The following is a 24931-nucleotide window of genomic DNA, read 5'->3' as shown; positions in this document are numbered from 1 at the left end:
CAGCATTGAGCATTCATGAGCATGAGCATGTCAAATTCTATCTCTGCCTTGCTTATATCGCATGTGATGTCTCTTAAATTATACCTAGGCTAGGGTTTACATGTGATCAATGTGTGAAATACTTGTGGGACCCTAGGAGTACCTTAAACATGCTTAGAATGTCACATGGAACAACTTTGGTATTCATGACTTGGACCAAATTGGCCTCTAAGTCATGATTATAATATAAGTTATCATTTTCAAGTTGCATGTTTGACCTAAGTTAAACTATACCCTAGAGACTTTGCATGGCTGTGCACCCTAAAGCAAAGTTGTAGAACTCAACCAGGGTAACAACTTTTATCTTTGGGTCATGGTCTAATTCAGCTCCTAACTTGCTCTAAAATAGTGCATAAGTAGCAAGAAAATACTGTTCTAGCACTTTGAAAATTTTCCAAGTCTGGGAGTGATTTACAGTTTCAATGTAACCGAGTTTGATGCGCCGTAGTTTGAAAACTAGGGCGATCCAGACCAAACTCATTTAAGCAAAGTTGGAGTACTCATGAAGCTCTACAACTTTGATTATTACAGTTTTCGTTGAATCACGCTAGTTTGAGAGATAGAGAGTGAGGAAGGGGGCGGTTTCAGTCGAGCTGAAACGGCTTAAGCCGATTCAAATCGGGCCGGTGGTGGCCGTGCTCGCCATCTGGCGGCCGTACGCTGGCACGTGCCCCACCAGTCTAGCCGGGGAGGGCTTCAACACCACCACGACGCGCCCGTCTGCTCTCTCTCGCTCATTTCCTCTCCCTCGCTCGCTCTTACATCCGCAAAGGCGATGCTGAGCTCGCCATTACCACCGCAAGCTTTGCCACCGCGTAGCGTCGCCGTCGCCACACCATTTTCCAATCGAGCATGCCAACAGCTCCGCCTTGATCCGCGCTACAATCTCCACCCCTTTGCCAAGCCCTTCAAGTCTAGGTATGGGCGCATTGCCGTTTCTGCCACCGGTGGTCTCACCGGAGCGCCGCCAAGCTCCAAGCTCGTCGTGGCCAACGCAAGCTTGAGCCTTTTCATTTTTATCTCTCTCATCCTGTCACCTCTATAGATCATAGGAACTCGTGTCGGTGACCATTTAGACGCTACCACCCTAACGGCATCGGAATACGGCCACGCACCGCTGTGCCATCGCCACCGCCGCAACATGCACGTGGGCAGAGCTCACTGTCGCCTCACCAGAACCCTAACCCACCCTAGATAGCTTCGTTAGGATTCCACGAAGCCATAGCGCACCTCACCGGAGCAAGTGATGGCCGGAGAACGCCGATGTACCGCTACGCTACCTTCGCCGTCCGCCATTACCGCCGGTGAGCCATCTTTGGTGAACCCTAGGTCACGTCTTCACCACCAACCGACGCAGGGTCGATGAGGGAAACATGTTGGTGTCACCCTCATTGCCAGTTGTCGATGAAATATGGTCGGTAGTCTACCTAGGGGTATGCCCAAGGTAGTAGATTGTCGGCAGACAGATGCGCAAGCCACAAACAAGACGGTGACGCAAGACAGACACGAGGTTTTATCCAGGTTCGGCCGCCAAGAAGGCGTAACACCTACGTCCCGCGTTTGATTTGTATTGCTGTATGTTAATGAGAGATGTTTTTTAGAGGGATCCCCTGCCCGCCTTATATAGTCTGGGGGACAGGGTTACAGATCTGGAAACCAATCCTAGTCAGTTACAATTGCCATATGTGGCTGAATAAGGATTCCTATTCTAACCGACCAGGATCCTGCTTGATCGCCAAATCCGCCTTGACTCCTTGTGCGGGACTCCGATTAGGTTGGCTGGGCCACATGTCATCTTTCGAGTGGACCGGACCCATCGATCCGGGCTGGCCCAAGCTTAGCCGTAAGGGTATAGGGGTTAATATCCCCATAGCTAGTTCCCGAGCACCATGTATTATGCTGAGACACGCCATTTTAACCTTCTCCGACAAGTAAGGCTTGAGTTCTTGACATTTCTGACCACCGTCATCGCCGGTGAAGTAGGTTGTCCGAAGAATGTATGGTGCTCTTAAGAAGAAAGAAAAAGATTTTCCTCCTATGAAGTGTACCCACTTGTATTTTTAAAAAGAAATGTAAATGCGTCTTGAAGCGTAGCGTCTTTGATCATCAGAGGCGTAGGGGTCGAAAAACAAACACATTCACCGCAAGGTGAAGTGTGCCCACTTAGTCCCCGAGCCTGGTAGTAGGTGACGTAGGCACGTGGTGCTAGGGTCTAAAAAGAATTCCCAGTTAAGTTGAGAACCCAATCGTCGTACAGGCGATACGAGATGCACCGGCAGGTGCATCGTACCGATGTAGTCCCTAAGCTTGCTGGAAGGCGATGTATGAATCTTGTAGCAAGGTCTAAATAAATGTCTCTCAACTGTATGTGAGTACAAATCACATATAGCCGAGGAGAACCATTCTCCGAGCAGTGGGTGAGACAGTCCCCAAGCACATCAGTTGTCGCAGCAGTCCCTGAGCACGGCAGTGGTCGAAGCAGTCCCCGAGCACGTCAGTGGTCGGAGCAATCTCCGACCACGGTAGTGGTCTTCGCAGTCCACGAGCACAGTAGTGGTCTAGGTAGTCCCCGAGCATGGCAGTGGTCTGGGCAGTCCACGAGCACGGCAGTGGTCTAGGCAGTCCACGAGCACGGTAGTGGTTTGGGCAGTACCCGAGCACGGTAGTGGTCTGGGCAGTCCCCGAGCACGGCAGTGGTCTAGGCAGTCCACAAGCACAGAACAAGCATCGAAAATACGAATGCCATTGATGTATTTATTTGGTGTATTTATGTATCTCCTTTCTCTGTCAAGTCCAGTCTGACACGTCTGGTCAAAAAAGCAGATGGGTACAGTACGTCATTCTGTCTTCTTACTCTTTTCTAGCAAACAGTCACTTGGCACCTGTATGGAGGTGCGTCAGTGTGGGCCCTCTAACACTATCAACGAAGAGGCGTGTACACTGGTAACGAAGGGGTGCGTTTATTGGCATAGATCTCAAGGTTGTATGAACAACCGTCTGCGGCATGTGCGCATGTCTCCCAATAATCTCGAGCGGATGAAACGATGGAGCTCTTTGTTATTTATAATATAGATCTGGTAAGTTACTCATACCATTCCCCATTGTCATTCGCCTCCGCAACCTTCTTCTTCCTCTTGCCGAACCCTATTTCTCCGAAAATCATCGCCATCCCCCTCGCCACCGCATCCACCCACTTAGTAAGGACAGACTAATGGCGAAGAGAGACACCCAGAAGAAAGGTGGAGTCATGGCAAAGGAGTGGTGGAAATCACGGAGCAATGAGCAGACCATCAAAGACCTCGTCGCCATAGGAGTGCTCCACAACAAGGCACTTGCGGGATGGCGTGCGTCGGAAGGAGAAAGCTTCCCCGATCCACAACCAGGTGAGATTGTGGTGTTCGAGGATTTCTTCAAACGGGGTTTTGGGGTTCCAGTGCACCCTTTCCTTCAGGGTCTCTGCTTGTATTACGAGATTGAGATTTGCAATCTGCATCCCAACTTGATTCTTCTTGTCTCCACCTTCATCCATCTATGCGAGGCTTATGGTGGCTTCTAGCCCCATTTCGACCTCTTTTGCCACCTATTCTGTCTTCGGAAGAAAGGGAGCGGTGGCTCGAAGATAGTCGGAGGCGTCTACCTGAATCTGCGCGACGGTATGAAAGCCCAATACTTGCACTACCCCTGGAACACCTCACTGGACGAGTGGTACAAGAAGTGGTTCTACATCCGTGAAGAGCCGAACACTATCACCCTATGCGACATGGGGCTGATTCCGGAGAAGAAGAACAGCTGGTCGAAGAAGCCCGAGAACTTGGAGCAGATCGCCGAACTGCTCAGGATGATCCCGTGGGGAAGGCTAGATGGCCTAAGTGTGGTCAGGAACTTCATCAGCCGAAGGATCTAGCCCTGCCAGAAGAGGCTATATCCTAGCTTCGAGTACCAGGGGAGCGTAGATCCAACAAGAACCAGGAAAGAGGCGCTCGACAAGATAGAAATCAAGGCCAGGATTGGGAAGCTATTCAACCTGACCGATTCCAATTATGTCAGGTTGAACGACATCGAGCACGCCTTCAAGCTGGCCCGACCTCCCCCAAAGGTAAATGATGCTTCCTTTTACCTGTAGAATCATGTTGTAACAAGAAATTAACTGTTGTCTCCGTTATGTGTCTCAGAGTAATGGTTGTGACCGGGCAGCAGTGTTCGTGTCTCCGCCCTCGGTGTGGATTGGCCACAAGTTGCTGGCCCAGTTGCCTAGACCAATGCTAGGACCGACGACGTCCACTGGGCGGCACTCATGGCTGTGGAGGATGCATCGACCAGAGCCGCTGGCAAGCGTCCGGCTACCAACAAACGACGCCAAGCCATCTTTCCCCTTTCGGACGACGAAGCAGAGGATGCGGACATCTTCTGGCTCGTCCCCTGAAAGAGGAGGAGACAAATGGGGTCGACGGAGCAGGGTGGCTCCTCTGTGCCAGTAGTGATCGCATCACCGACCACTGCAACACAGAGGACAAACGAAGGAAATATCAAGCATCAAACCCCGACGCCTGTACCGGTGGTGGAAAGAGTTCTGGTGGAACCTGCCGAGCACACGAAGCAGGGGCGGTCGAGGAGACGCTCCTTCGCCACATCATTCCGTGCTTCAAAGCTGTAAGTATCTATAACTTTGATTTAAGCTTGTAATTTGTATTGAATACTATTATCTTCTGAACTTTTCTCTGATATATTAGGTCGGCGTCCACCGAGAACCCCGACCAGCTAGCCGGGTGTGGCACAACTTCGCTAGCAATGGTGGGAAAAACTGCCCAGCAGCTAGCCATGGAGGAGCCTGTAGAAGGGACTCCGTCGGGACCTCAGCAGGCGGACGACCAGACATTAGTCCCCGAGCGGCTGGTCGAAAAAATAGCCGAGTAGAGTACAAGTGCTCCGAGCACAAACCCTACTGAGGCGGATACCTTGGCACCAAGGGAGCCAGATCAAGCCGAGGAGCAGCAGCCGAAAGTGACACAGAGCACTCTTGCAAATGCAACGGCTCATGGAAAAGCCATGGTGGTCGCGAAGACTGCATACTCCAGACCAGCACCACCCCTCGAACAGGAGGCTAAAAAGGATGAAGTAGAAGAGGTCCTGGGCCGTCCCCAAGATAAGCGACAACATGTATATGTGTCACGCTGGCGGAACGACGAATGGGTTATGCAAGAAGAAATCCTAGAGGTCAAAGCGTCTGGTGATAGAAGTCCAGGTATGTTTGGCTTGACCACTTGACCCTGTTATGTAGTCGATCTATCTGACTTAGCTTATTTATGAGCAGGACTTGATGAAGACCGCGAAGTACCGAAAGAGGTGCTTCAACTAGATTGAGGGGATCATGGCCAATAATAAAGAACTAGTAGCCGAGGTGGAACACTTACGCCGCCAACTTGAAGCCGTCGACCAGAAGAGGGCAGAGCTAGAGGCACAAAACCAGAACCTAGTCGGCCAGCTTAGTAACAAAGAGCGGGAAAGAATAAGTAAGTTGTTACTTTATCACAACAAGTGTGTAACATGTATTGTTGTGTTGTTGGTAGTGACAGCTGTAATGTAGGCTTAGAAGCTGAAGTAACCCGCCTCCAAGAGGGGAATAGCCGCGTGACCGTAGAGTGTGGTCGTCTGAAGGAAGACAACGAGAAACTGGCACGTAGCCAGTCTCAACTCCAGGACCACACGACCAAAATGAAGGATGAACTGAAAAGTAAGTATTCTAGACCACCTTTCTCATTCTGTTGCCCGCCTTGTCTTGTCGTGCCATAACATTTTGATGTCTCATATGGTGTTTAGTTTTAAAAGTCAATGCCAAGAGGCATTTGGAGGCCGTGATCAAAGAGCGTGACAGCTGGAAAGCACGATGCCTCGAGGCCATCGAGGAGCGGGACACATGGAAGAAACGGCGCCAAGAAGTGGCAACTGGCATTGTCCCCGTCCTCGACCTTATCGACCCGGTGCTTACAGAGGAAGAGCCAAAGATGCCCCAACTCAGACTAGTCGAGAGATGCAGACAAACATGGGGATGGTTCCAAGAGTTCGTCAAGGAGGCGGGTGAGTACACGGGTGCCCATGTACTAAGCATGGTACGTGCTCACTACCCCCTGATCGATCTCAAGCGCCTAGAGGATGGGTACCTGAAGGAGGTAGACCCAGACAGGGCGGAGGAGCTTTGGATGACCTAGCTGGACTTGTCGTCAAAGATAATTGGCGACATTAACCTGTGTGGAGGTGGAACAGCACCTGTACAGAGTACGCCATTGATGAGTCAGCTGGAAATTCCATCAGTTGCAAATCAACCAACGGAGCCTGCGGTCTCGACCAGCTAGGCATCGGTGGGGCCATCCCCTTCAGCTCGACTAGCACAAGAGTCCATGAGACTCGAGTAGGATGTCGGAATCGGCGAGCAGTAAGTGCCACGCGCCCCGACCGGCCAATGTAATAGGCTTAGAGCTGTAGAAGGAGGACATAGTTGTGTTATTGTAAACTTGAGCCTCTTTAGGCAAGCTTGTAATAACGTAACTATATATCATTATAAGATTGTTTGCTTTATATGAAACGTATTTAAGCTTGAAACTTTATGTTGGTGTAACTAAGTGAGAACATGTTAACGTTCTGTTTAGTTGTACCATTTTGCTTGACACATCATCCTAAAAAGTTTGTGCGGCCCTAGCTTGGCATGTGGTCGGAGTGTGAGGTACAGTAACCTGTGCACACGTAGACGCGGACAAGTCAAACCAAGGGGGACCTACCGATCACTTGTAACGTAGAGAGCGGATCCCATGCACATGTTGGGAGGAACCGTAGACAGGGCCGGCTCCGAAAACCGTAGAAGGAGTAGTGGTCGGCTTTCACTGGCTAAGTTAGAATAACCATAAAATTCGAAGTGACACATTAGAGTGGTCGGAGGAATCACAATTGCTTTATTGAAGTAAATCAAAAGTACAAGAGGAGTACATATCTTAGTAGTTAAGCATAGAAACGTCTAAGCTTATCGATGTGCCATGAGTTTGGTACGTTCGTACCATCCAGGTGAGCTAACCTGTAAGACGTTGGTCGTGTGACTTCCTTGATCATGAAGGGTCCCTCCCATGGGGTTGCGAGTTTATGGATGCCAGCCTGGCTCGTCTTCCACTTCAGGACCAGGTCCCCGACCATGAAGAAATGCTCTTTAACGTTCTTGTTGTAATACCTGCGCAAAACAGCAAGATATTTGGCCGTACGTACACAAGAATCGAGCCTTTTCTCTTCTATGCTGTTCACTTCTAGCTCATGTACTTCATTGACCTTACCTTCATTGAAGTTCTCTACCCATGCGGATCTTAAAGCTATATCTGGTGGGAGGACTGTCTCAGCACCGTAAACCATAAAGTATGGTGAGACGCCGGTGTTTTGACTGGGCTGAGTTCTAAGGCCCCAGACCACGGCTGGTAACTCTTTGAGCCATCGTCCGGGAGCTTTGTCGTTTTCTCTATACATCTTCTTCTTCAATGCATCCAGGATCATGCCATTTGCCCACTCGACTTGTCCATTAGCTCTAGGGTGAGCCACCGAGACATATTTTACTACTATGCTCCTTTCATTGTAGAAGTCCCAAAAAGCGTTCCCGGTGAACTAAGTTCCCAGATCGGTGATGATGCTGTTGGGTACGCCGAAACGGTGGATGACCTGGTCGAGGAACATGGCAGCCTTCTCTGAGGATGCCTGTACCAAAGGCATGTATTCTATCCACTTAGAAAATTTGTCGATCAGCACGAAGACGCATGTAAATTTCCTAGGAGCCGATTTGAAAGGCCTGATCATATCCAGTCCCCAGCATGCGAAGGGCCAAGAGGCTAGAATCATCTAGATCTCATGTGCTGGTACGTGGATTCTCTTGGCGAAGAACTGACAACCCTCACAGTGGCGGACTAGCTTCTCTGCATCGGCTACTACTGACGGCCAATAGAACCCTGCTCGGAAAGCCTTACTGACCAGTGTTCTTGAGGCTGCGTGGTTGCCGCAGGAGCCAGAGTGGATTTGGTCCAGGAGATGTTCGCCTTCCTCCTGGGTTATACACTTCATCAAAATTTCCTCCTTTGCGTTTTTGTGCCATAACTTGCCATCGACGAGCAGATACTGCTTACTACGACGCATTAGGCGCTCATTTTCTGTCCAATTAGTATAACCGCTGCCATCTATTAAGTACTTGATGAAAGGTACTCTCCAATCAGGCTCATGAGTGGTCAGAGGTGGCCTGATGGTGCTCGACGCCGGAACCATAGCCACCAATTGCTGGTCTGGAGGCTTGACTACCGTGGAAACTTCCTCTTCGATGGAAGGCATGAGCAGGTCTTGGACGAATACGCCATGTGGGATTTTGGCTCGAGATGATCCTAACTTTGACAGCGCATCCACTGCTTGGTTCTTGTCCCAGACCACGTGTATGTACTCGATGCCATAGAACCTGCCTTCTAGCTTTCTTATCGATTTGCAGTATGCGTCCATCTTTTCGCTGGTCGTGTCCCAGTCCTTGTTGAGTTAGTTAATGACCAGAGCTGAGTCTCTGTAGACATAAAAACATTTAACACTAAGCTCAACCGCAATGCATAAACCATGCAGGCATGCTTCATATTCGGTGGCATTATTAGATGCTGGGAAATAAATCCTGAGGACGTACCGGAGCTGCTCCTTGGATGGTGACACAAAAAGAACTCCTGCTCCCGCACCATCAATGTTGAGAGAGCCATTGAAGTACATCATCCAATATTCGTCGGATCCCGGAGAGGCAGGCGTGCTTAAGTCTGTCCACTCGACGATGAAATTGATGAGTGCCTGAGACTTGATTGTAGTACGGCTTGCAAATTCTAAGGAGAAGGGGCATAGCTCCATTGCCCATTTGACGATGCGCTCGTTCGCATCCTTATTGCGAATGATGTCCCCCCAAAGGGTACTCGGTCATGACCACCACATGATATCCATCGAAGTAATGTCTCAACTTTCGGGATGTTATCAGTATTGCGTAGAGCAGTTTCTGAATCTGTGAGTACCTGGTCTTGGATCCGTTGAGTACCTCACTGATGAAATAAATTGGCTGCTGTACCTTATAGGCGTGGCCCGGCTCGTCGCGCTCGACCACCATGGTAGTGGAGACCACCCAATTGGTTGCCGCAATGTAAAGTAGGAGAGTTTCATCTTCTCTGGGAGCAGTGAGGACTGGAGGTGATGTAAGGTATTGTTTTAGCTATGTGAAGGCAGTGTCTGCTTTCTCCGACCACTCAAACTTCTCGGATGCTTTGAGCAGTTTGAAGAACGGTAGCCCTTTTTCTCCTAATCTTGATATGAAACGGTTGAGAGCAGCCATGCATCCGGTAAGCTTCTAGACATCCTTTGCCTTTTTGGGGGGCTTCATGTCTAAGACAGCATTGACTTTCTTCGGATTAGGGCGTATGCCGTCGTAGCTGACGACGTTGCCTAGCAATATACCAGAAGGAACACCAAAGATGCACTTCTTTGGGTTTAACTTCCATTAGAATGTATTGAGGGCTGCAAAGGTGCATTTTAGGTTGTCAACAAGGGTATGTGCTTCCTTGGTTTTGACAACTACATCATCCACATAGGCCTCTACAAGGTCGTCTTTTATCTCATCTACGAGGCAGGCCTGAATGGCGCATTGGTATGTAGCCCCGGCATTCTTGAGCCCGAATGACATAGTCGTGTAGCAGTAGGGGCTGAAAGGCGTGATGAAAGACATCTTGATCTGGTCATCCTTTTTTAGAGCGATCTGATAATAACTAGAGTTGCAATCGAGAAAAGAAAGGAGCTCGCAACCGGCGATTGAATCTACGACCTCGTCTATGCGAGGTAAGCCGAAGGGGTCCTTAGGGCAGTGTTTGTTGAGATCAGTGTAATCAACGCACATTCTCCATTCATTATTCTTTTTGCGTACAAGAACCGGGTTGGCTAACCACTCCGGATGATACACTTTTTTGATAAATTCGGCTGCCAAAAGTCGTGTAACTTCTACCCTAATCGCCTTCTTTTTATCACGAGCAAACTGTCGTAGCTTCTGTTTGATAGGTTTGGCCTTGCTGTTGACATTCAAGGAGTGCTCGATCAAGTTCTGAGGTACACCAGGCATGTCGGCAGGTTTCTATGTGAACACATCCACGTTGCTCCTCAAGAACCCAACGAGCGTGTCTTCCTATTTGGGATCCAGGTTGGCCTCGATAAGGGCCGTTTTGCTGGGGTCGCCATCTACCAGCTGGATCACCTTGTGCTCCTTTGACTTGATGTTCTTGCATGGAGCCTTGAGCTCTGGGATCTCCAGGTGGTCAGATGAGGTCTTCTTAGCGTCGAGCATGGTCTCGGCCATGCGAATAGAGAGGTCGTGGGCCTCTACTATTTTGAAACTGTCGTCTTCACAGGTGTTAGCGGCGTACACGTTACCACGGAGGGTTAGGACTCCTTTCTCGGTAGGCATCTTGAGCACCAGATACCTATAATGAGGTATGGCCATGAACTTGGTGAGCGACGGTCGACCAAGAATAGCATGGTAGGTGCCGTCGAAGTCAGCGACCACAAAGTTGACGTAGTCGGTGCGAAAGTGGTCTGGGGTCCCAAACTACATAGGTAGCATGATCTGCCCGAGAGGTGTAGAGCTCTGTCCGGGGAGAACACCCCATAACTGTGCCTCGTATGGCTTAAGATCTGCCTGAGCTATCTTCAGGGCGGGCAGACTGTTCTTGAACAGTATATCAATGGAGCTACCGTCGTCGATCAGTACTCTATCAAACTGGACCTTGTTGATATAGGGATTGAGGACCAAGGGAAAACGTCCTGGCTCCGGTATTGTGGCCCATTGGTCCTTCCTGCTGAAAGAGATTTTGCGGTGAGACCACGGAGGGAGCCGGGGATCGGCGAGGAGGTTATTGGCGTTGGCCACGTTCAAGCAAGCACGGGCGAGCAGCTTGCGTTCCCGCTTGGTCTCGATGGACACTTTGCCTCCGATGATGGTGTGCACATGATCGGTTGGCTTGACGTACTTGTGACGAGGGTCTGCATCGTCGTCGTTGTTATCCTCGTTGCACTGTTCCGCTGCATCGTTAGGCTTGTCGGATGTATCCAGAACCTGTTGATGCATATAGATAGACTTGAGAACGCAACAATTCTCCATGGTATGGTTTGACTTAGGATGGAGCTAGCAGGGCCCCTTCAATGCTTTGGCATAGTCGTCTTCATAATTACGATGTCTGCCACCCTTTTTAATGGTATTGACCTCACCGTCGTCTTCCCAAGCACGCTTGCTCCTATAATCGTCACGGCGGTTACGCCGCTGATTATGTTGGTCGCGGTGGTCGCGGGAGTCGTTGCGCTAGTTGCGGCGGTCAAAACTGTCGTTCCGACCATGGTTGCCACGATAGTCGTCGCGGTGTGAGGGGTGGTCGGAGCGTGGAACCCTTGCTGCTTCTTCAATAATTATCTTCTTGGCATTGTCGGCGTCCGCATATTTCTTAGCAGTAGATAGGAGCGCTGTGACCGATTCAGGTCTCTTTCGGAGGAGCTTGTCTCTTAGGGCGTCGTGGAAGCGGAGGCCAGTGATGAAAGCCTCGATTGCCTCATTGTCGGAGATTGATGGGACCTTGATGCGCATCTCTGAGAAACGCCAGACGTACTCGTGCAGTGGCTCATCTTTCCGATCTCGAATCTATTGCAGATCGTACTTGTTGCCCTGTTGTTCACAGGTAGCGATGAAATTATCGATGAAGGCTTGCTTAAGCTCCTGCCAGGAATCAAAGTAGTTCACCGGCAAGCTGACTAGCCATTGGTGACCTGTATGGCCAACAGCGACTGGGAGGTAGTTAGACATGACATGCTTGTCAGCCATGGCTGATCTGCACATGGTTTCGTAGAGCATGACCCATAATTCAGGGTTTTCTTTGTCGTCGTACTTCTGAAGTTTCTCGAGCTTGAAATTCTTGGGCCATATAACTTGGCGAAGGTGTGGAGTAAACTGCTTTAAACCCAGCGGACCGTGGGCAGTGTCATACTCCATACGGTGATAGCTTTCGTGGGATGCTCGATCGTCGGCTCTCTGGTTGATGCGAGCGCGTAGATCACGTCCACCGAGGTAATGGCGGAGATCATTATTGCCATCACGGTGATCTCAATTGCCATCTAGATTAGCCCTACGACTACAGTTATCGCGGCGATTGTCATGGTTGTCTCAGTGATTATCGTCCCGGATGTCGCGACGGTTGTCTTCCCGACGGTGGTTGTCATCCTGACCACCGTCATGGCCACCGTTTCTGCCTTGACGGTTATCTGATGGGTCGTTGTTGTGTGAGCCACGTGGGTTGAGTGGCTATGAGCGACTTGGAAGCTGGCGGCTATGGCTTGACTCGACTGAGATGGATGAAGCCCGGACTTGATTTACAATCTCAGCGGTCTAGGCCATAGCAGCCATCAGATAGGCTTGTATTTCATCGTGAACCGCTTGGGTTTCTAGGGTGTTGGGTAGCCGTTGCATTGTTGCCATGGTGATGGCTACATTGGCACTTGGAGTCCTGAAGACCTGTTTGTCCCCCACCCTATCGAAAGCATCGTTGAGGTCGCGTGGCTGGACCCTTATGCGTCGCGCCTCCTGGTCTGCTTTGGCTTCGATTTGTCGGCGATTGAACCGATCAATATTGTGTGCTTCGCGTGCGGTCCTTTCTTGTTCTGTTTCGCCAACCACCGGTGGTTCGTCATTGCTAACAACATGGATCAAATCCCCTCGTCTTGGTAGGAAAGACGGGAATTGTGAAAACCCCGGGGCGTGGCCTGGCAGATCCAGATCGTACTTGGTGTCGTCGTCTTCGTGATGCTAAAGCTTGGTGTGTACAGATGCTTTAGATGCGATGCCAGACGAGGAGCTGGAGTCACCCTCTTGGACTGTGTGGACGGATCCTTCTTGATAATCTTCAGTCTGGATCATGTTGACGAGGTCGCGCGGCTTCGGTCGAGGTCGGTGCATAAAACACAGATCCAAGCGGCGCTATAGGTTATACGCGTAGCTTGAGGCAGCGTTTCGCAGGCTGTAGGGCTAGACCTGGTGGTTCTCCATTGAGGATTCGTACTTGGAGAGCCAGGGACCCATCGTGGAGGCTGGCCGGCGACGAGCGGAGCGCCCTTCAGGAGTAGATATGACCATGAGATCTATACCAAGTCGTGCAGGACGACTGGTCCGAGCTGGTCGGGTAGATCTGTTATGGGGAGCAGTTACCTGCTCGTTAGGTTGACTTTGAATCATACTTACCAGAGCTAGGGTTTCAACAAGTTTGGTGCCGACCCGGTCGATGGAGTTGAGCAGGTCGGTGTTGTCGATCTGCTTCCCTTTGTAGCGGGGAAGCAGATGATGAGTTGTCGGCGTGGCTGATGATGCAGGCGTGGTTGGAGCCAGATGTACCATGGTCAGATCCAGATCCATCATGGTCGAAGCCGTACTCGTCGTGGTCGGAGCTGTAGCCGATGCAGGTGAAGCAGTGGTCGGCGTGGACTGAATCCACGCCTCCTCCATGGTCATGGCGATGAAGTCGTCGGAGTCGGTGGTCCAGGTGATCTGACCGATGGTGAACGTGAGGCCGTTCGGCGTAGCCATGGAGCCAGAGGCGATGACCATCTTGTTTGCTTGGAGAGCAGTACGCACACCCCCTACCTGGCGCGCCACTGTCGATGAAATATGGTCGGCAGTCTACCTAGGAGTATGCCCAAGGTAGTAGATTGTCGGCAGACAGATGCGCAAGCCACAAACAAGACGGTGACGCAAGACAGACACGAGGTTTTATCTAGGTTCGGCCGCCAAGAAGGCATAACACCTATGTCCTATGTCTGATTTGTATTGCTGTATGTTAATGAGAGATGTTTTTTAGAGAGATCCTCTGCCCACCTTATATAGTCCGAGGGCAGGGTTATAGATCTAGAAATCAATCCTAGTCAGTTACAATGGTTATATGTGGCTGGATAAGGATTCCTATTCTAACCGATCAGGATCCTGCTTGATCGCCAAATCTGTCTTGACTCCTTGTGCGGGACTCCGATCAGGTTGGCTGGGCCGCACGTCGTCTTTCGGGTGGACCGGACCCATCGATCCGGGCTGGCCCAAGCTTAGCCGTAAGGGTATAGGGGTTAATATCCCCACACCGGTGATCTCGCCGCCAGTGAGATAGGGCTGGCTGGAGCACCTTCCCTGCCCCGGTATCGCTAACATGTGGGTCCTACTGACCAGCGGGTCCCAGCTGCCAGCGGCTGTAGTTTAGTTTTTCTTTTTATTATTTTCATGAAATGCTTGTGAACTTTGAAAATTTATAAGTAGAGTTGTCGATGTCCATTTTGGGTGAACCAAATTTTGTTGGATTCATCATGAAGTGTATTATTTGATAAAAATATTAAACCTACTATTTGGGATGTTTTTCTAGAAGAATTAAATGGAGCTAGATAAGTGCTTTTAAATTATTTTCAATCTTGTAAAATACCTAACTTGAGCTAGGAAAGTGATAAAATTGTGATTCCAATTTTTCTGATCTTGTGTTGATATGCTATAGCTAAGAAAAATACTAAACCTACAGTAAGCATACATGGAATATGGTCTTCGTATTTAATCTTAAATAATTGCTAGTTTCTAGTGAAAATAAATGAGGTAAAAATACATAACTAATGATCATGCAAAATTTTACACGATGTTATGGTTCTAGGATGAATGTAAGAAAAATATAAAATATATTGTTTGACACTTTTCACTAGGTTAAACTATTTTTACTAAAATAAGCCTATGCAACTTGTCATTTATGTAGCGGGTGCTGTGCTTGTCTTTTTGGAATGAAATTTTTACATTAGCCTATTGGGATCATATATGAACCACTATAATGTTCTTAGAATTTATTGTGCACTTTTGATATATTTTTCTTATTTTACCTTAGTGTCTAAATAAATTAATAAAGGCATGTAAATAATTTATTTGGACTTAACCATCATGTTTTCTAGAGTGTGTATGATGCCTATGAACTATTGGTACCATTGGTTGTGCCCAAATTAGATTGCTTGTATGCAATGAAATATTAATTGCTCTATAATTTAATTTTAGTGACTATTTGGACAGTTTCAGTTGTTAAGTAAATTACATGGGTAAGGTGATGTTTGCTGTGAATCTTATCAATAACAAAGTTGTAGATAACTTACTTATCTTGCTTGTGTCAAAATTTTAGGGCAATAGGCTAAATGGTTTAGGAGTTATAGCTGTTATAATTTGGTCTCCTGAAATGCTTACTCTCTGGAATTTCTGGACAGACCTAAAAAGTTTACCGGTTTTGACGAGGATAGTGGCTGAATCACCTTTTGATGATTAAATGAAAATTTTAGGTAATTTTATAAGCTTTCCAGAAAGTCTAGGATCATAGGATTTTGTTAAGTAGAACTCTAGTTATGATCTAAACTTATAGCTGCTGTGTTGTATTTCAGAAATGGACTTAGTGTGGATTCTTGAAATTTGTAGAGAAGAGATATGCACCTACTCAATAAATAAGAATTCAACTTTGTTATCATCCTAATGACCTAATATGATAGTCATCATTTAACCATGCACATTATCATGTCATGTCATCCATGACCCTTCTTATGTATTCATGATTCTCACTCTTTACATGTGCATGCAATAGGCGTGACAGAAGAAATCAATGAGTTGGAGTATGAGACCGATCCCCAGGAAGAGCATCAGGAAGTGCAGCAACAAGAGGCCCCAGGAGAAGGCGAGCCTGATGGTGAACAGTTGCTCGAGTGTCTAGATCATCGACCATCAACCTTTGTGAAAGGCAAGTTCCAGAGCATTCTAAGTGTCCTATGTTTTCAAACTATCAACTTGAGTTCTTTTATGTTGATGCATTAAATACTAGGAGTTGATTGGAACCACTTGCTGCATATATCTTCCTTATCCAGATATATATATATATCTTGAATTATATGTAGGTCTAGGATCAAATATATGCTTAGCCATGCTTAGTCGGTAGAAGTCAGGTGATTACCTGTCACCTGCATGATATAGGCTGATAACTAATCATGGTTGGCTATATTTGCTAGTGTAGAAATAACCATGTGTCAATGAATAAAGGAGACCAGGCAGGATTGTGATAGAGAAGCAACAAGACATAAAGGTCTTGGGTGCCTATCTATCCCCGTTTGTGTCGATTAAGGACCGATTCGTTGTACATCATCATGTCATGTTGAACGTATGCCTACCACTTAGCTGGGCAGATCCGATGATATGACCACTAAGCTGAGTAATTTAATTCAGGCAGGGCCCCGATATATGGAAGTGCGCACACTAGAGGCAGTAAGGATGTGCAGAGAGCCAATGGCGTGAGTCAAAGGGTGGGTTTGAGTCCCGATCTTCCTGGCAGATTGGTAGAATCTCTGAGGGTGCGACGCTGATCAGACCTGCGACTATACCTGAATTGTACCAAAGGTGACCTAAGGCTACCTTAGTGGGTGTGTGTTGGTTTGTGTTAGGAATAAATTCTCCAGTTGGGTAAGAATCAATTCAAATCACCATCTCTTCCGGATAGTGAGAACTTGACTGAGCAGCGGCAATGTAGAAGCACTAATTAAAACTTGGTGGTTATGATGATTGCTCAAATTACTACACTGGATATGGTTACTAATGCTTGTTTAGCTCGATCAAGTGCTTGCTCTAGTACAAGTGCTAATTTAGAGATGCTTAATTGAATAGGGATAACTTGAAGCTAAAGATATTATATATTCAAGTTATGCACTTAAGCTTTTTATGCAAAATATTGTCAAGTTAGCTCCACCTTTAAAGCCTTGCATACTCCTTGGTGTCTTATTATTTTGGTTTATAACAAGTAAGTCTAGCTGAGTATATTCTCGTACTCAGAGTTTATTCCCATTTGTTGCAGCTGATGTGATGTACCATGGTTACTGCAAGCATTGCATAACTCCTGCAGTTGATGGAGAGTAAGACCAAGGTCATGGTCATTCTATATCATCTCAACTATGCGCTTTTGTTGGAGATGATCTTAAATTGGCTATGCATTTAAACTATCTTGATGTTGTTTCAAAACTATGTTGCTTCCGCTACTTCTAAATTTGCGTTGTAATAACTTTGTTGAAACTCTGATGTATGAGAACTATTTGTGAACCTGTTGTAACATGTGACTTGTATGTTGAATCATGTACAATCTTGGCTTGTATGTTGATTGATTCAAGATCCTTCGTGGTACTCGATGGACTACCGGATTTATATGGGCTCAAGTATGATGGTTTGACTGTCTCGGTCGTTGTTATTGTACTTGTGCTCTTATAAATTGGATGGTTCTGTTACAGCTGGCATTGAAGCAAGGTTCAACATTAAACTTGTCATATGTGTATTTAAAACAAATGTTTTATTTTATAAAATATAAAGTATGTCAGTGGTCATCTCCTTTATGCCCAGTTAAAGACTATTAGGTGGCTATTCACTTGAGTGGTAATATATGGATCGAATGCCTCTACGCATAGGTAAGAAGGTAAGTTGATGAGTGACATGACCGCAAGATGTGAGCATGCGGTCGGAGAGAGCTAGCTTTGATACGGCTATATATACATGCTTGCATGTGTGTATGGTGCGTATTTAATTGTGGGTAATAAATTATCATCTAGTAGCTTTGATACAGAAGTATATATATTGGGATATATATGGAAGTGTTTAGCTTACCGCTCTCATATATCCCGTTGTTCTTCAATATTCAACCTAGAGCCCAGATTATATTCTTGTACATTTAATAATTAGGATGGGCTGAAATGAATCTTCTGCGGGTACACTAACAACGAAACAAGTAGCTTGTTTAGTTATGATTATATTGAGAGAATGTATGTATGCCACTGCGTATATCATTAAGGATTTAATTTTTTCTAAGTTTGTGAGGGTGTATGGAACATGCATGCATCATGATAAATCATTCATTCATATCATTACATTGTTCCTCCCCCTTGTAAGTTTCAGATTATGTTATATATTTGAACTATCTTGATGTTGTTTCAAAACTATGTTGCTTCCGCTACTTCTAAATTTGGGTTGTAATAACTTTGTTGAAACTTTGATGTATGAGAACTATTTGTGAACCTGTTGTAACATGTGACTTGTATGTTGAATCATATACGATCTTGGCTTGTATGTTGGTTGATTCAAGATCCTTCATAGTACTCGACGGACTACCAGATTTATATGGGCTCAAATATGACAGTTTGACTACCTCGGTGGTTGCTATTGTACTTGTGCTCTTATAAATTGGACGGTTCTATTACAGACTCTATCTTCCAGTACATCATTCCTGACTATGTGTGTCAAGGCAGCAACTTGAAGAAAAGCAACGGCACTCGCTTCGGGTCCATCTATGGCGATAAGTTCCCCGACGTAGAGATGTCAGGACGAAGGCATAGGCCGTTTGACATCATCACGGCCCACGTAGTCCCCAAGATTCTAAGGAAGCACACCGGTCCCTACCCCTACACCTACGGATCACAACTCTTCATTTGCTTCGAAACGGCCCCCATTTTTTACGATAAACACGTCGTCTTTGGCACGGTCACAACTGGCAGGAATACCGTCTTGAACATGAGCGACGTGGGCTCCCGTAGCGGGATCCCCACGCAGGTGGTCAAGGTCATCGATTGCAGTCAGATCTGGTAGATTTATCCTCCCTCTGTTGCTTGCCTTTACTCTTTGATCTGAGAGAGGTGAGAAAGGTGGTGGTTTGTTAAATCGAGTGATAGTTGTGTCGTGGAGAGTCAGTGCTTGGTAAAATCAAGCCATTGTGGTGTATCATGTCTCCTCTTAGTTTAATTGTTATTGGGAGGGCTTGATGGTGTGGTATCAGTGATGTCAGACTATTGACTAGTTTATGATTCTTATTATGACTATTTTGTGATTCGTGTTTGATGGTGGAACTGTGAATCCAGTGGTATGCTACTTGATGTCAGATTTGTATTTGAATTTAACTATGTTGTTCTGTTTATCTCTTCTGCTGGTTTGAATCATGGAGTAGTTCAGATCAGCCTATTTGCATTCCTTTACTGCTTATGATACTTCTCTGATGATAGTCGCCCTCCCCTCTAATGTCTGGAGTAGTTCATGTCTGTTTTGTCCTAGATAGTAAGTTTGAACTCTGCTCGCTTGAACTTACCGGCCATGGTACAATGTTTTTCTCTCACAACAAATCAGCCAACGGTACTTTTTAGCCTGGCTTTTTAGCGAAGTGAACAGAAAACAAACGGCTTGCTTGTTCTTGACATGGAGAGATAAAAGCTTCTTGTTGTTTGGCTCGTCCCTTCTTTCATCTTTTTAAGGTAAATTTTATCAATCTCTTTGAAATCTGAACTAGTCATACATGTCGATGCATCTTTAAGAATGCTTAGGTCTTCCCCACCTAATAAATCAGGGTGGCCCATGCCTCAAACTCCTCCACCCAAGGCCTTGGCAATGGCAGCCCACAAGATGGTGGCCGTTCTGCTAGCCACGTCGCGGGCCTAATCTAGAGCGGGTCGCGTCGTGGCCTTTTTTCTTTCTTTCCTTTTCTACAAGGAGGAGGAGATCACCTTCCGGCCCACAAGAAGGTGCGCAGACGCACTCCGAAGCTGACGTGCACCACGGTTGTGGCGCGATGCGACGCGGCGTGGCCGAGCGAGACGAGGGCGTGCAATACCGATACTCCGCGGTGTGGAATGTGGGGTGGTGCCCCCGTGCCCATGTTGCTCCGCAAGCTGCATGTATGTGATTTTTTTAATTTTAACACTTTTTGTAAACTAATTCTAAATCTAACATTGTCTATTTTTAATTTTCAAAACTAACACTTTTGGCCGCGCCTATTGCCACACGGCAGGGGGCTAACATGGCGACGACTGGACCGGCTGACCGTTGACGTGGTGGGGTCTGCCGCGCCACTGATCTTGGCACGGTAGTGCCGTGCCCTGATCCGTGGCGCGATAGAGCCGTATAAAAGCCCCGTGGCTAGTCCCACCTACTCGAGCAGCCTGCTCGCCCCGCCCGCACCTGGCCACCACGCCCATGTCCCGCCTAGCCCTCCGTTGCCGCCTCCCTCCCTTCCCTTCCATTCCCGTCATATGCTAACGTCCTCTAAGCCTTCTGTTCCATCTGCGTCTCTAACCAGGCCTTTCTCGCTTTATTTACCATATTGTCTAGTTCTCTCTTTGTCTTCTTGAACTGGTGCTCTGTACGTACACAACATAGAGCATTTTACACAATATAGAGCCTTTACCTTGTCACATACCTCCTGCTTCCGCTGATACCGCCAGAAATTAGCAGCAAAGTGTCTCATGCACCATCTATGCGCTAGAGGCGGGAACCCATCTATATGCTCAGCTGCAGCATTAAGAAGCCCTGCGTGATGGTCTAAGAAGCACTTGTACATGTAGAAGCCGCATGAATCATGACCACGATTCATTGTTCTCTCCCTCTGTCAAAGCAAAAGCCATGTGTACTATTTGGTTCTCAGGATCAACAGCAGCAACCATCATCAAGTTGCCCCTGTATTTTCCTATCAGAAAAGTGCCATCAATAAGTACGACTAGCCGACAAAACTGGAATGCATGTTCCATTTGCGCGAACGACCAGAACACACGATAGAGGACATGCCTCAATGGGTCCCGAAAACACATCCCTCCGGTGCCCACAAACTATTTCAAGCCAGTGTTGTAGTAATGCATTGCACATAAGATACGGAGCACCCTGTTGTACGCTTCCTCCCAACTACCCCATTGAATCGCCAGTTGGTACTGGTAATGGCATAGTATGAACCAGTACTGGCATGGCATCAGCCGGTGTTGGTATAGCATCTGTACCTTCTTGGTCATCATCAGAATCGTTTGAATCACTGCTAACTACATCACCGATCCTGTCCTCCTCCTCCTGCTCCTCCTCTTCCTGTTCGAACTTATTCACATCGAAGTCATTGCTTATACAGCATACTGTAGTTGAATGAATCTGTTCCTGCGTCAACTGACCGTCCAAATCTATTTTATCCTGAGTTGCTTCCCCTTCGACCCCTAATTCTTATTCACTGCCTCCAAAACCATCAATGGACGGGCCGTTTTGAACACCCTGCATTCTGTACCCATTCTCCACCACCACCTCAATTATGGGCACATTGGAACCTTGGAGCACTAGTGTAGTGGGACCAGTGAGCAGGATCTCGCAAAGGCATGGGGACATAGTGTGCCCTAGTCTTTTCAGTATCAAACCTCTCATTCAGTGTGAAATCACCGTTAAACTTTGCATTCAAACGGACACAAAGGTCGTTGAAGTTAGGAGGTTCATCAAACTATTCCAATTCTTCTTTCATATTCTCAAATATACTATCTTCTCTCTTAACACTTCCTCCATATAAAACTCTAACACAACAATCCATCTGCAAAAGCATTTCCAGAAACTTCATCAACTCGTCGAAATCGTCGTACGTAATGTCCATAGTAATATTAATACATATTCTAACTATAATTATACTAACTAATCTAATATTAACATCTAAACAAGGCTAACTACAACATCTAAACAAGGCAGCCGCCATGCGTGGCAGGAGGCGGTGGCGCGCCGGCGGCCGTACCGTGCAGGCGTTTGTGGCACTGCTGCGCCAAGATCGGTGGCGCGGTAGACCCCGCCACGTCAACGGTCAGCCGGTCCGGTCATCGCCACGTTAGCCCGCCACGCTATGACAATAAACGTGGCAAAAAATGTTAGTTTTAAAAATAAAAAGCAGACAGTGTTAGATTTAGATTTAGTTTAAAAAAGTGCTAAAATTTTTTAAAAAAATCCATGTATGGGCGGCGGATGACTTCAAGGATCACCTTTTCAGGATCCCCCATACCGCCGCGTCGCGTCGCATGACTTCGGGCTTAAGGTACCTTTCCCGAATTGAATGAATGCCCCCTCGATTCGACGGTTTGCATCGAGAGCGAGGCACAGGACGTGGGCAAGAAAGATCCCATGCCGTCGCCTGCCACGCCCGCCGCCGAGGCAGAGGCAGCCATCAGCGCCACGCCGCCCCGCCGCCCGCGAGGAGCCACCATGGCCCAGTGCCCAGAAAGAGTCAAGAGGGCCACGACGTCCACACGGTGCACATGACAAAAACCACCTTTTCCTCCTCGTCCATCCGTTCCGGTCCGCGGACTTGGAATCCCGCCCCGACGACGCGGGAGCGTGGTGGTGGTGGGGAGCTTGCAGGTTGCAAGACCCAAGCCAAAGCCAAACCAAGGCCGCCGCCGCCGCTGCCACCGCGCGGTGACGTCCGTGCTGCCGTCTCCGTCGACCTGGACCGAGTGGAGCCGCGCGCGTCCACGTCTCCGTGGCCTCCCACTTGCGTCGTGGTCGCGTCGCGTCGCGCGTGTTGTGCCGACTCCCAGCCTCCCAAGGCAACCCCGTACAGTGGTCAGTGGCTCGGTGCGATGACTAATGATGGGACGGGGGAAGCACGGATGCAACAGTGGTTTCGTCGATTTCTGATACTACTACAAACATGAGGCACGCATATCGGTTTGACTTCCCATCAGCAGCTAGCGCGCGCCAGGGAACCAAATTAAATCCCGATATCTTCTATAGCTTATTTAGCTACATGCCGATCCATCACAATACATGTAAAACAATCCATATATAAAATTAAAATAAAAGGTCTTGGAGTGTATAACTAGTTGATTCTCGATCCTAATGTCTTGCAACCCATATAGATTAGAGTGAGTTGACATGCAGTTAAATAAGCCCTTAAGGGTCCGTTCGGTTACCTGGCCGGAAACGAAGCTAGAAACTATTCCAAACATTATACAGATTATTGAACCATTCCAGCCGAGAATGATTCTATGGCCTGTTCGGCCGGTATTAAAGCCGGTTGATAAGCCGGCTAAAGCTATTTTGGTGTGAGAGAAAAATACTGTCGATTCTAGCTGATAAGTTCAAACGAAGAGACCCGCACACAATAGACATCTTTCTACTGTAGCTAGAATAGAAAACAACAGCCACGGCTGCAACCCCAGATCAGAGTTTGGTAGGGATTCTCCAATCCATTTGACGGATAGTTGATGGTGACTGACTCCACAAGTTGGTTGTGCCTCGCAAAAAGAATCTCCGCAGCGCAAAGTAGTACGGAGTAGGAATTAACTGATCGAGTGTTTGTTCAATACTGGATGCATTGTTCGTTTCAACAAATTTTGATTGGTTCAAAGACGGGAAAAACTAGAGCCCAAGTTGGGCCTGTATAAACCCCGTCGAAATAAACCACCCGCAGAACCTTCTCAAATGCAACGTAGAATTCCAGTTCCACCAAGCATCATGCCGTCCTCGCCAATCCAGAGAGAACGGCAGGATTTCTAACCATGTGAAACAAAAAGCACAAACAAATAAAACGAAAAATCAGATTGTTTTGTTTGCGTTAATCCTCTGCTCTACTCCTACTCGGATCTTCGGATCATTGGATCATGGGGGCTAGCTCCACAGCTCCATCTCGCCGGCGCCGCAATCTTCATCCTCCTCGGGGCAGTCCACGGCGGGCGGCGGCGGGTCGATGAGCAGCCCCTGTGCCAGGCTGGCGTAGTAGGAGCCGGCGTCGTCCATGCCGCCGAACACATCCAGCTCGAGCATGCCGCCGCCGCCACTGTCCATCGCCGGCGGCGCGTCGTCGGCGTGGTCCACGCCCGCCGCCGCCGTAGCGGCATTGGCCTGCGAGGCGGCGTTGGGCGCGTCCCCGCCGCGCTGGCGCTGCATGAAGCCCGCGACGGCCTCGGTGGCGGCGCGCTGGACGTCGGGGAGGCCCGCGGAGGGGTCGCCGGGGCGCGGGACGTGGAGCAGCCATGCGGAGTCGGCGAAGTTGAGGCATGCGGCGTCGCCGCAGAGCGCGAGCATGGCGGCGTCGTGCGCGCGCGCGGCGGCCTCGGGGGTGTCGAACGTGCCCACCCAGAGGCGGTCCCCGCGGCTGCCCGGCACGCGCACCTCACACACCCACCGCCCGGCCCGGCCGCGCCGCCGCACCCCGCGGAACACCGGGTGCCGCGTCTCCTGGAACTTGGTCCGCCCCGCCGGCCGCTTCGAAGAAGGCGATGATGCCGCCGGCGCCGGGGGCTCGGTGGTGCTGCCCTTGAAATTGAAATCCATGGCCGTTGCACTTGTTGGTCGTTGGCGCTGTTGCGCGGGTTCGCGGGCTAGCGAGCGTATTTATAGGTACTCCTTCCTCCGCGGCCGGAGACGGAAAGCTGATGATTTAGATTTATACTGCGGCGGACTACGTGTCGGAAGGAGAACACGGGTTTGGTTTGGTCTCTCTGGCGTACAGTGCGCAGAAAACGATGATGAGGTGCGAGCGTCTGTGATGGCTGCACTGCGCCTGTGTTTGACATGTTCCGGCAGGCAGAGCAGAAGCAGAAGCAGATGGGAACCTTCGTGACCGGCGGCGCTGTAGCGCACAGCCGCACGAACCCAGGTGCTGGGCTGGGTTGCCGCGCCGCCGAGTCCCCCGAGCGGGGACTGGGGAACGTCGACTTCGCCGCCGCGGCCGATTGCTTAGCCGCTTCGAATGCGCGGACGGTCGGCCAGCCAACGCCGTCGCGGTCTCCCCCGGTTTCCAGGACCGGCCGTGGTGTGCCAGACTGCCAGGATCGGATTACGGCGAGCTGACGACGATATCGGGCACACGCACACGCCTGCACTGCAGGCTGCTGCAGCGGCGGATACCAAGGCACCTGCCACCGGGATACCGCCATACCGGCACCATTAGCCAGAAAACGGGCTAGGGGTATTTCCGTTTCCGGTATGCCGATGCACCCACCCGGGGGCGCGGCGGCCGGTTTTCTGAGCATTTTCTTTGTC

General features: G+C 48.7%; 1 protein-coding gene across 1 annotated transcript; it reads right to left on the bottom strand.

The window, feature by feature from the left end:
- Positions 1 to 23165: 23165 nt before the first annotated feature.
- On the bottom strand, positions 23166 to 24312 carry LOC136501487 (dehydration-responsive element-binding protein 1J-like). The gene has a single exon (XM_066497008.1). It carries the CDS (start codon positions 24218 to 24220, stop codon positions 23555 to 23557), a length of 666 nt encoding a protein of 221 aa, XP_066353105.1. The 5' UTR covers positions 24221 to 24312; the 3' UTR covers positions 23166 to 23554.
- Positions 24313 to 24931: the final 619 nt, after the last annotated feature.

This window comes from Miscanthus floridulus, chromosome 13 (genome assembly GCF_019320115.1).
Source record: "Miscanthus floridulus cultivar M001 chromosome 13, ASM1932011v1, whole genome shotgun sequence".
NCBI lineage: Eukaryota > Viridiplantae > Streptophyta > Magnoliopsida > Poales > Poaceae > Miscanthus > Miscanthus floridulus.
Note: the sequence above shows the minus strand (reverse complement) of the source record. Positions and strands in the feature narration are given on the sequence as shown.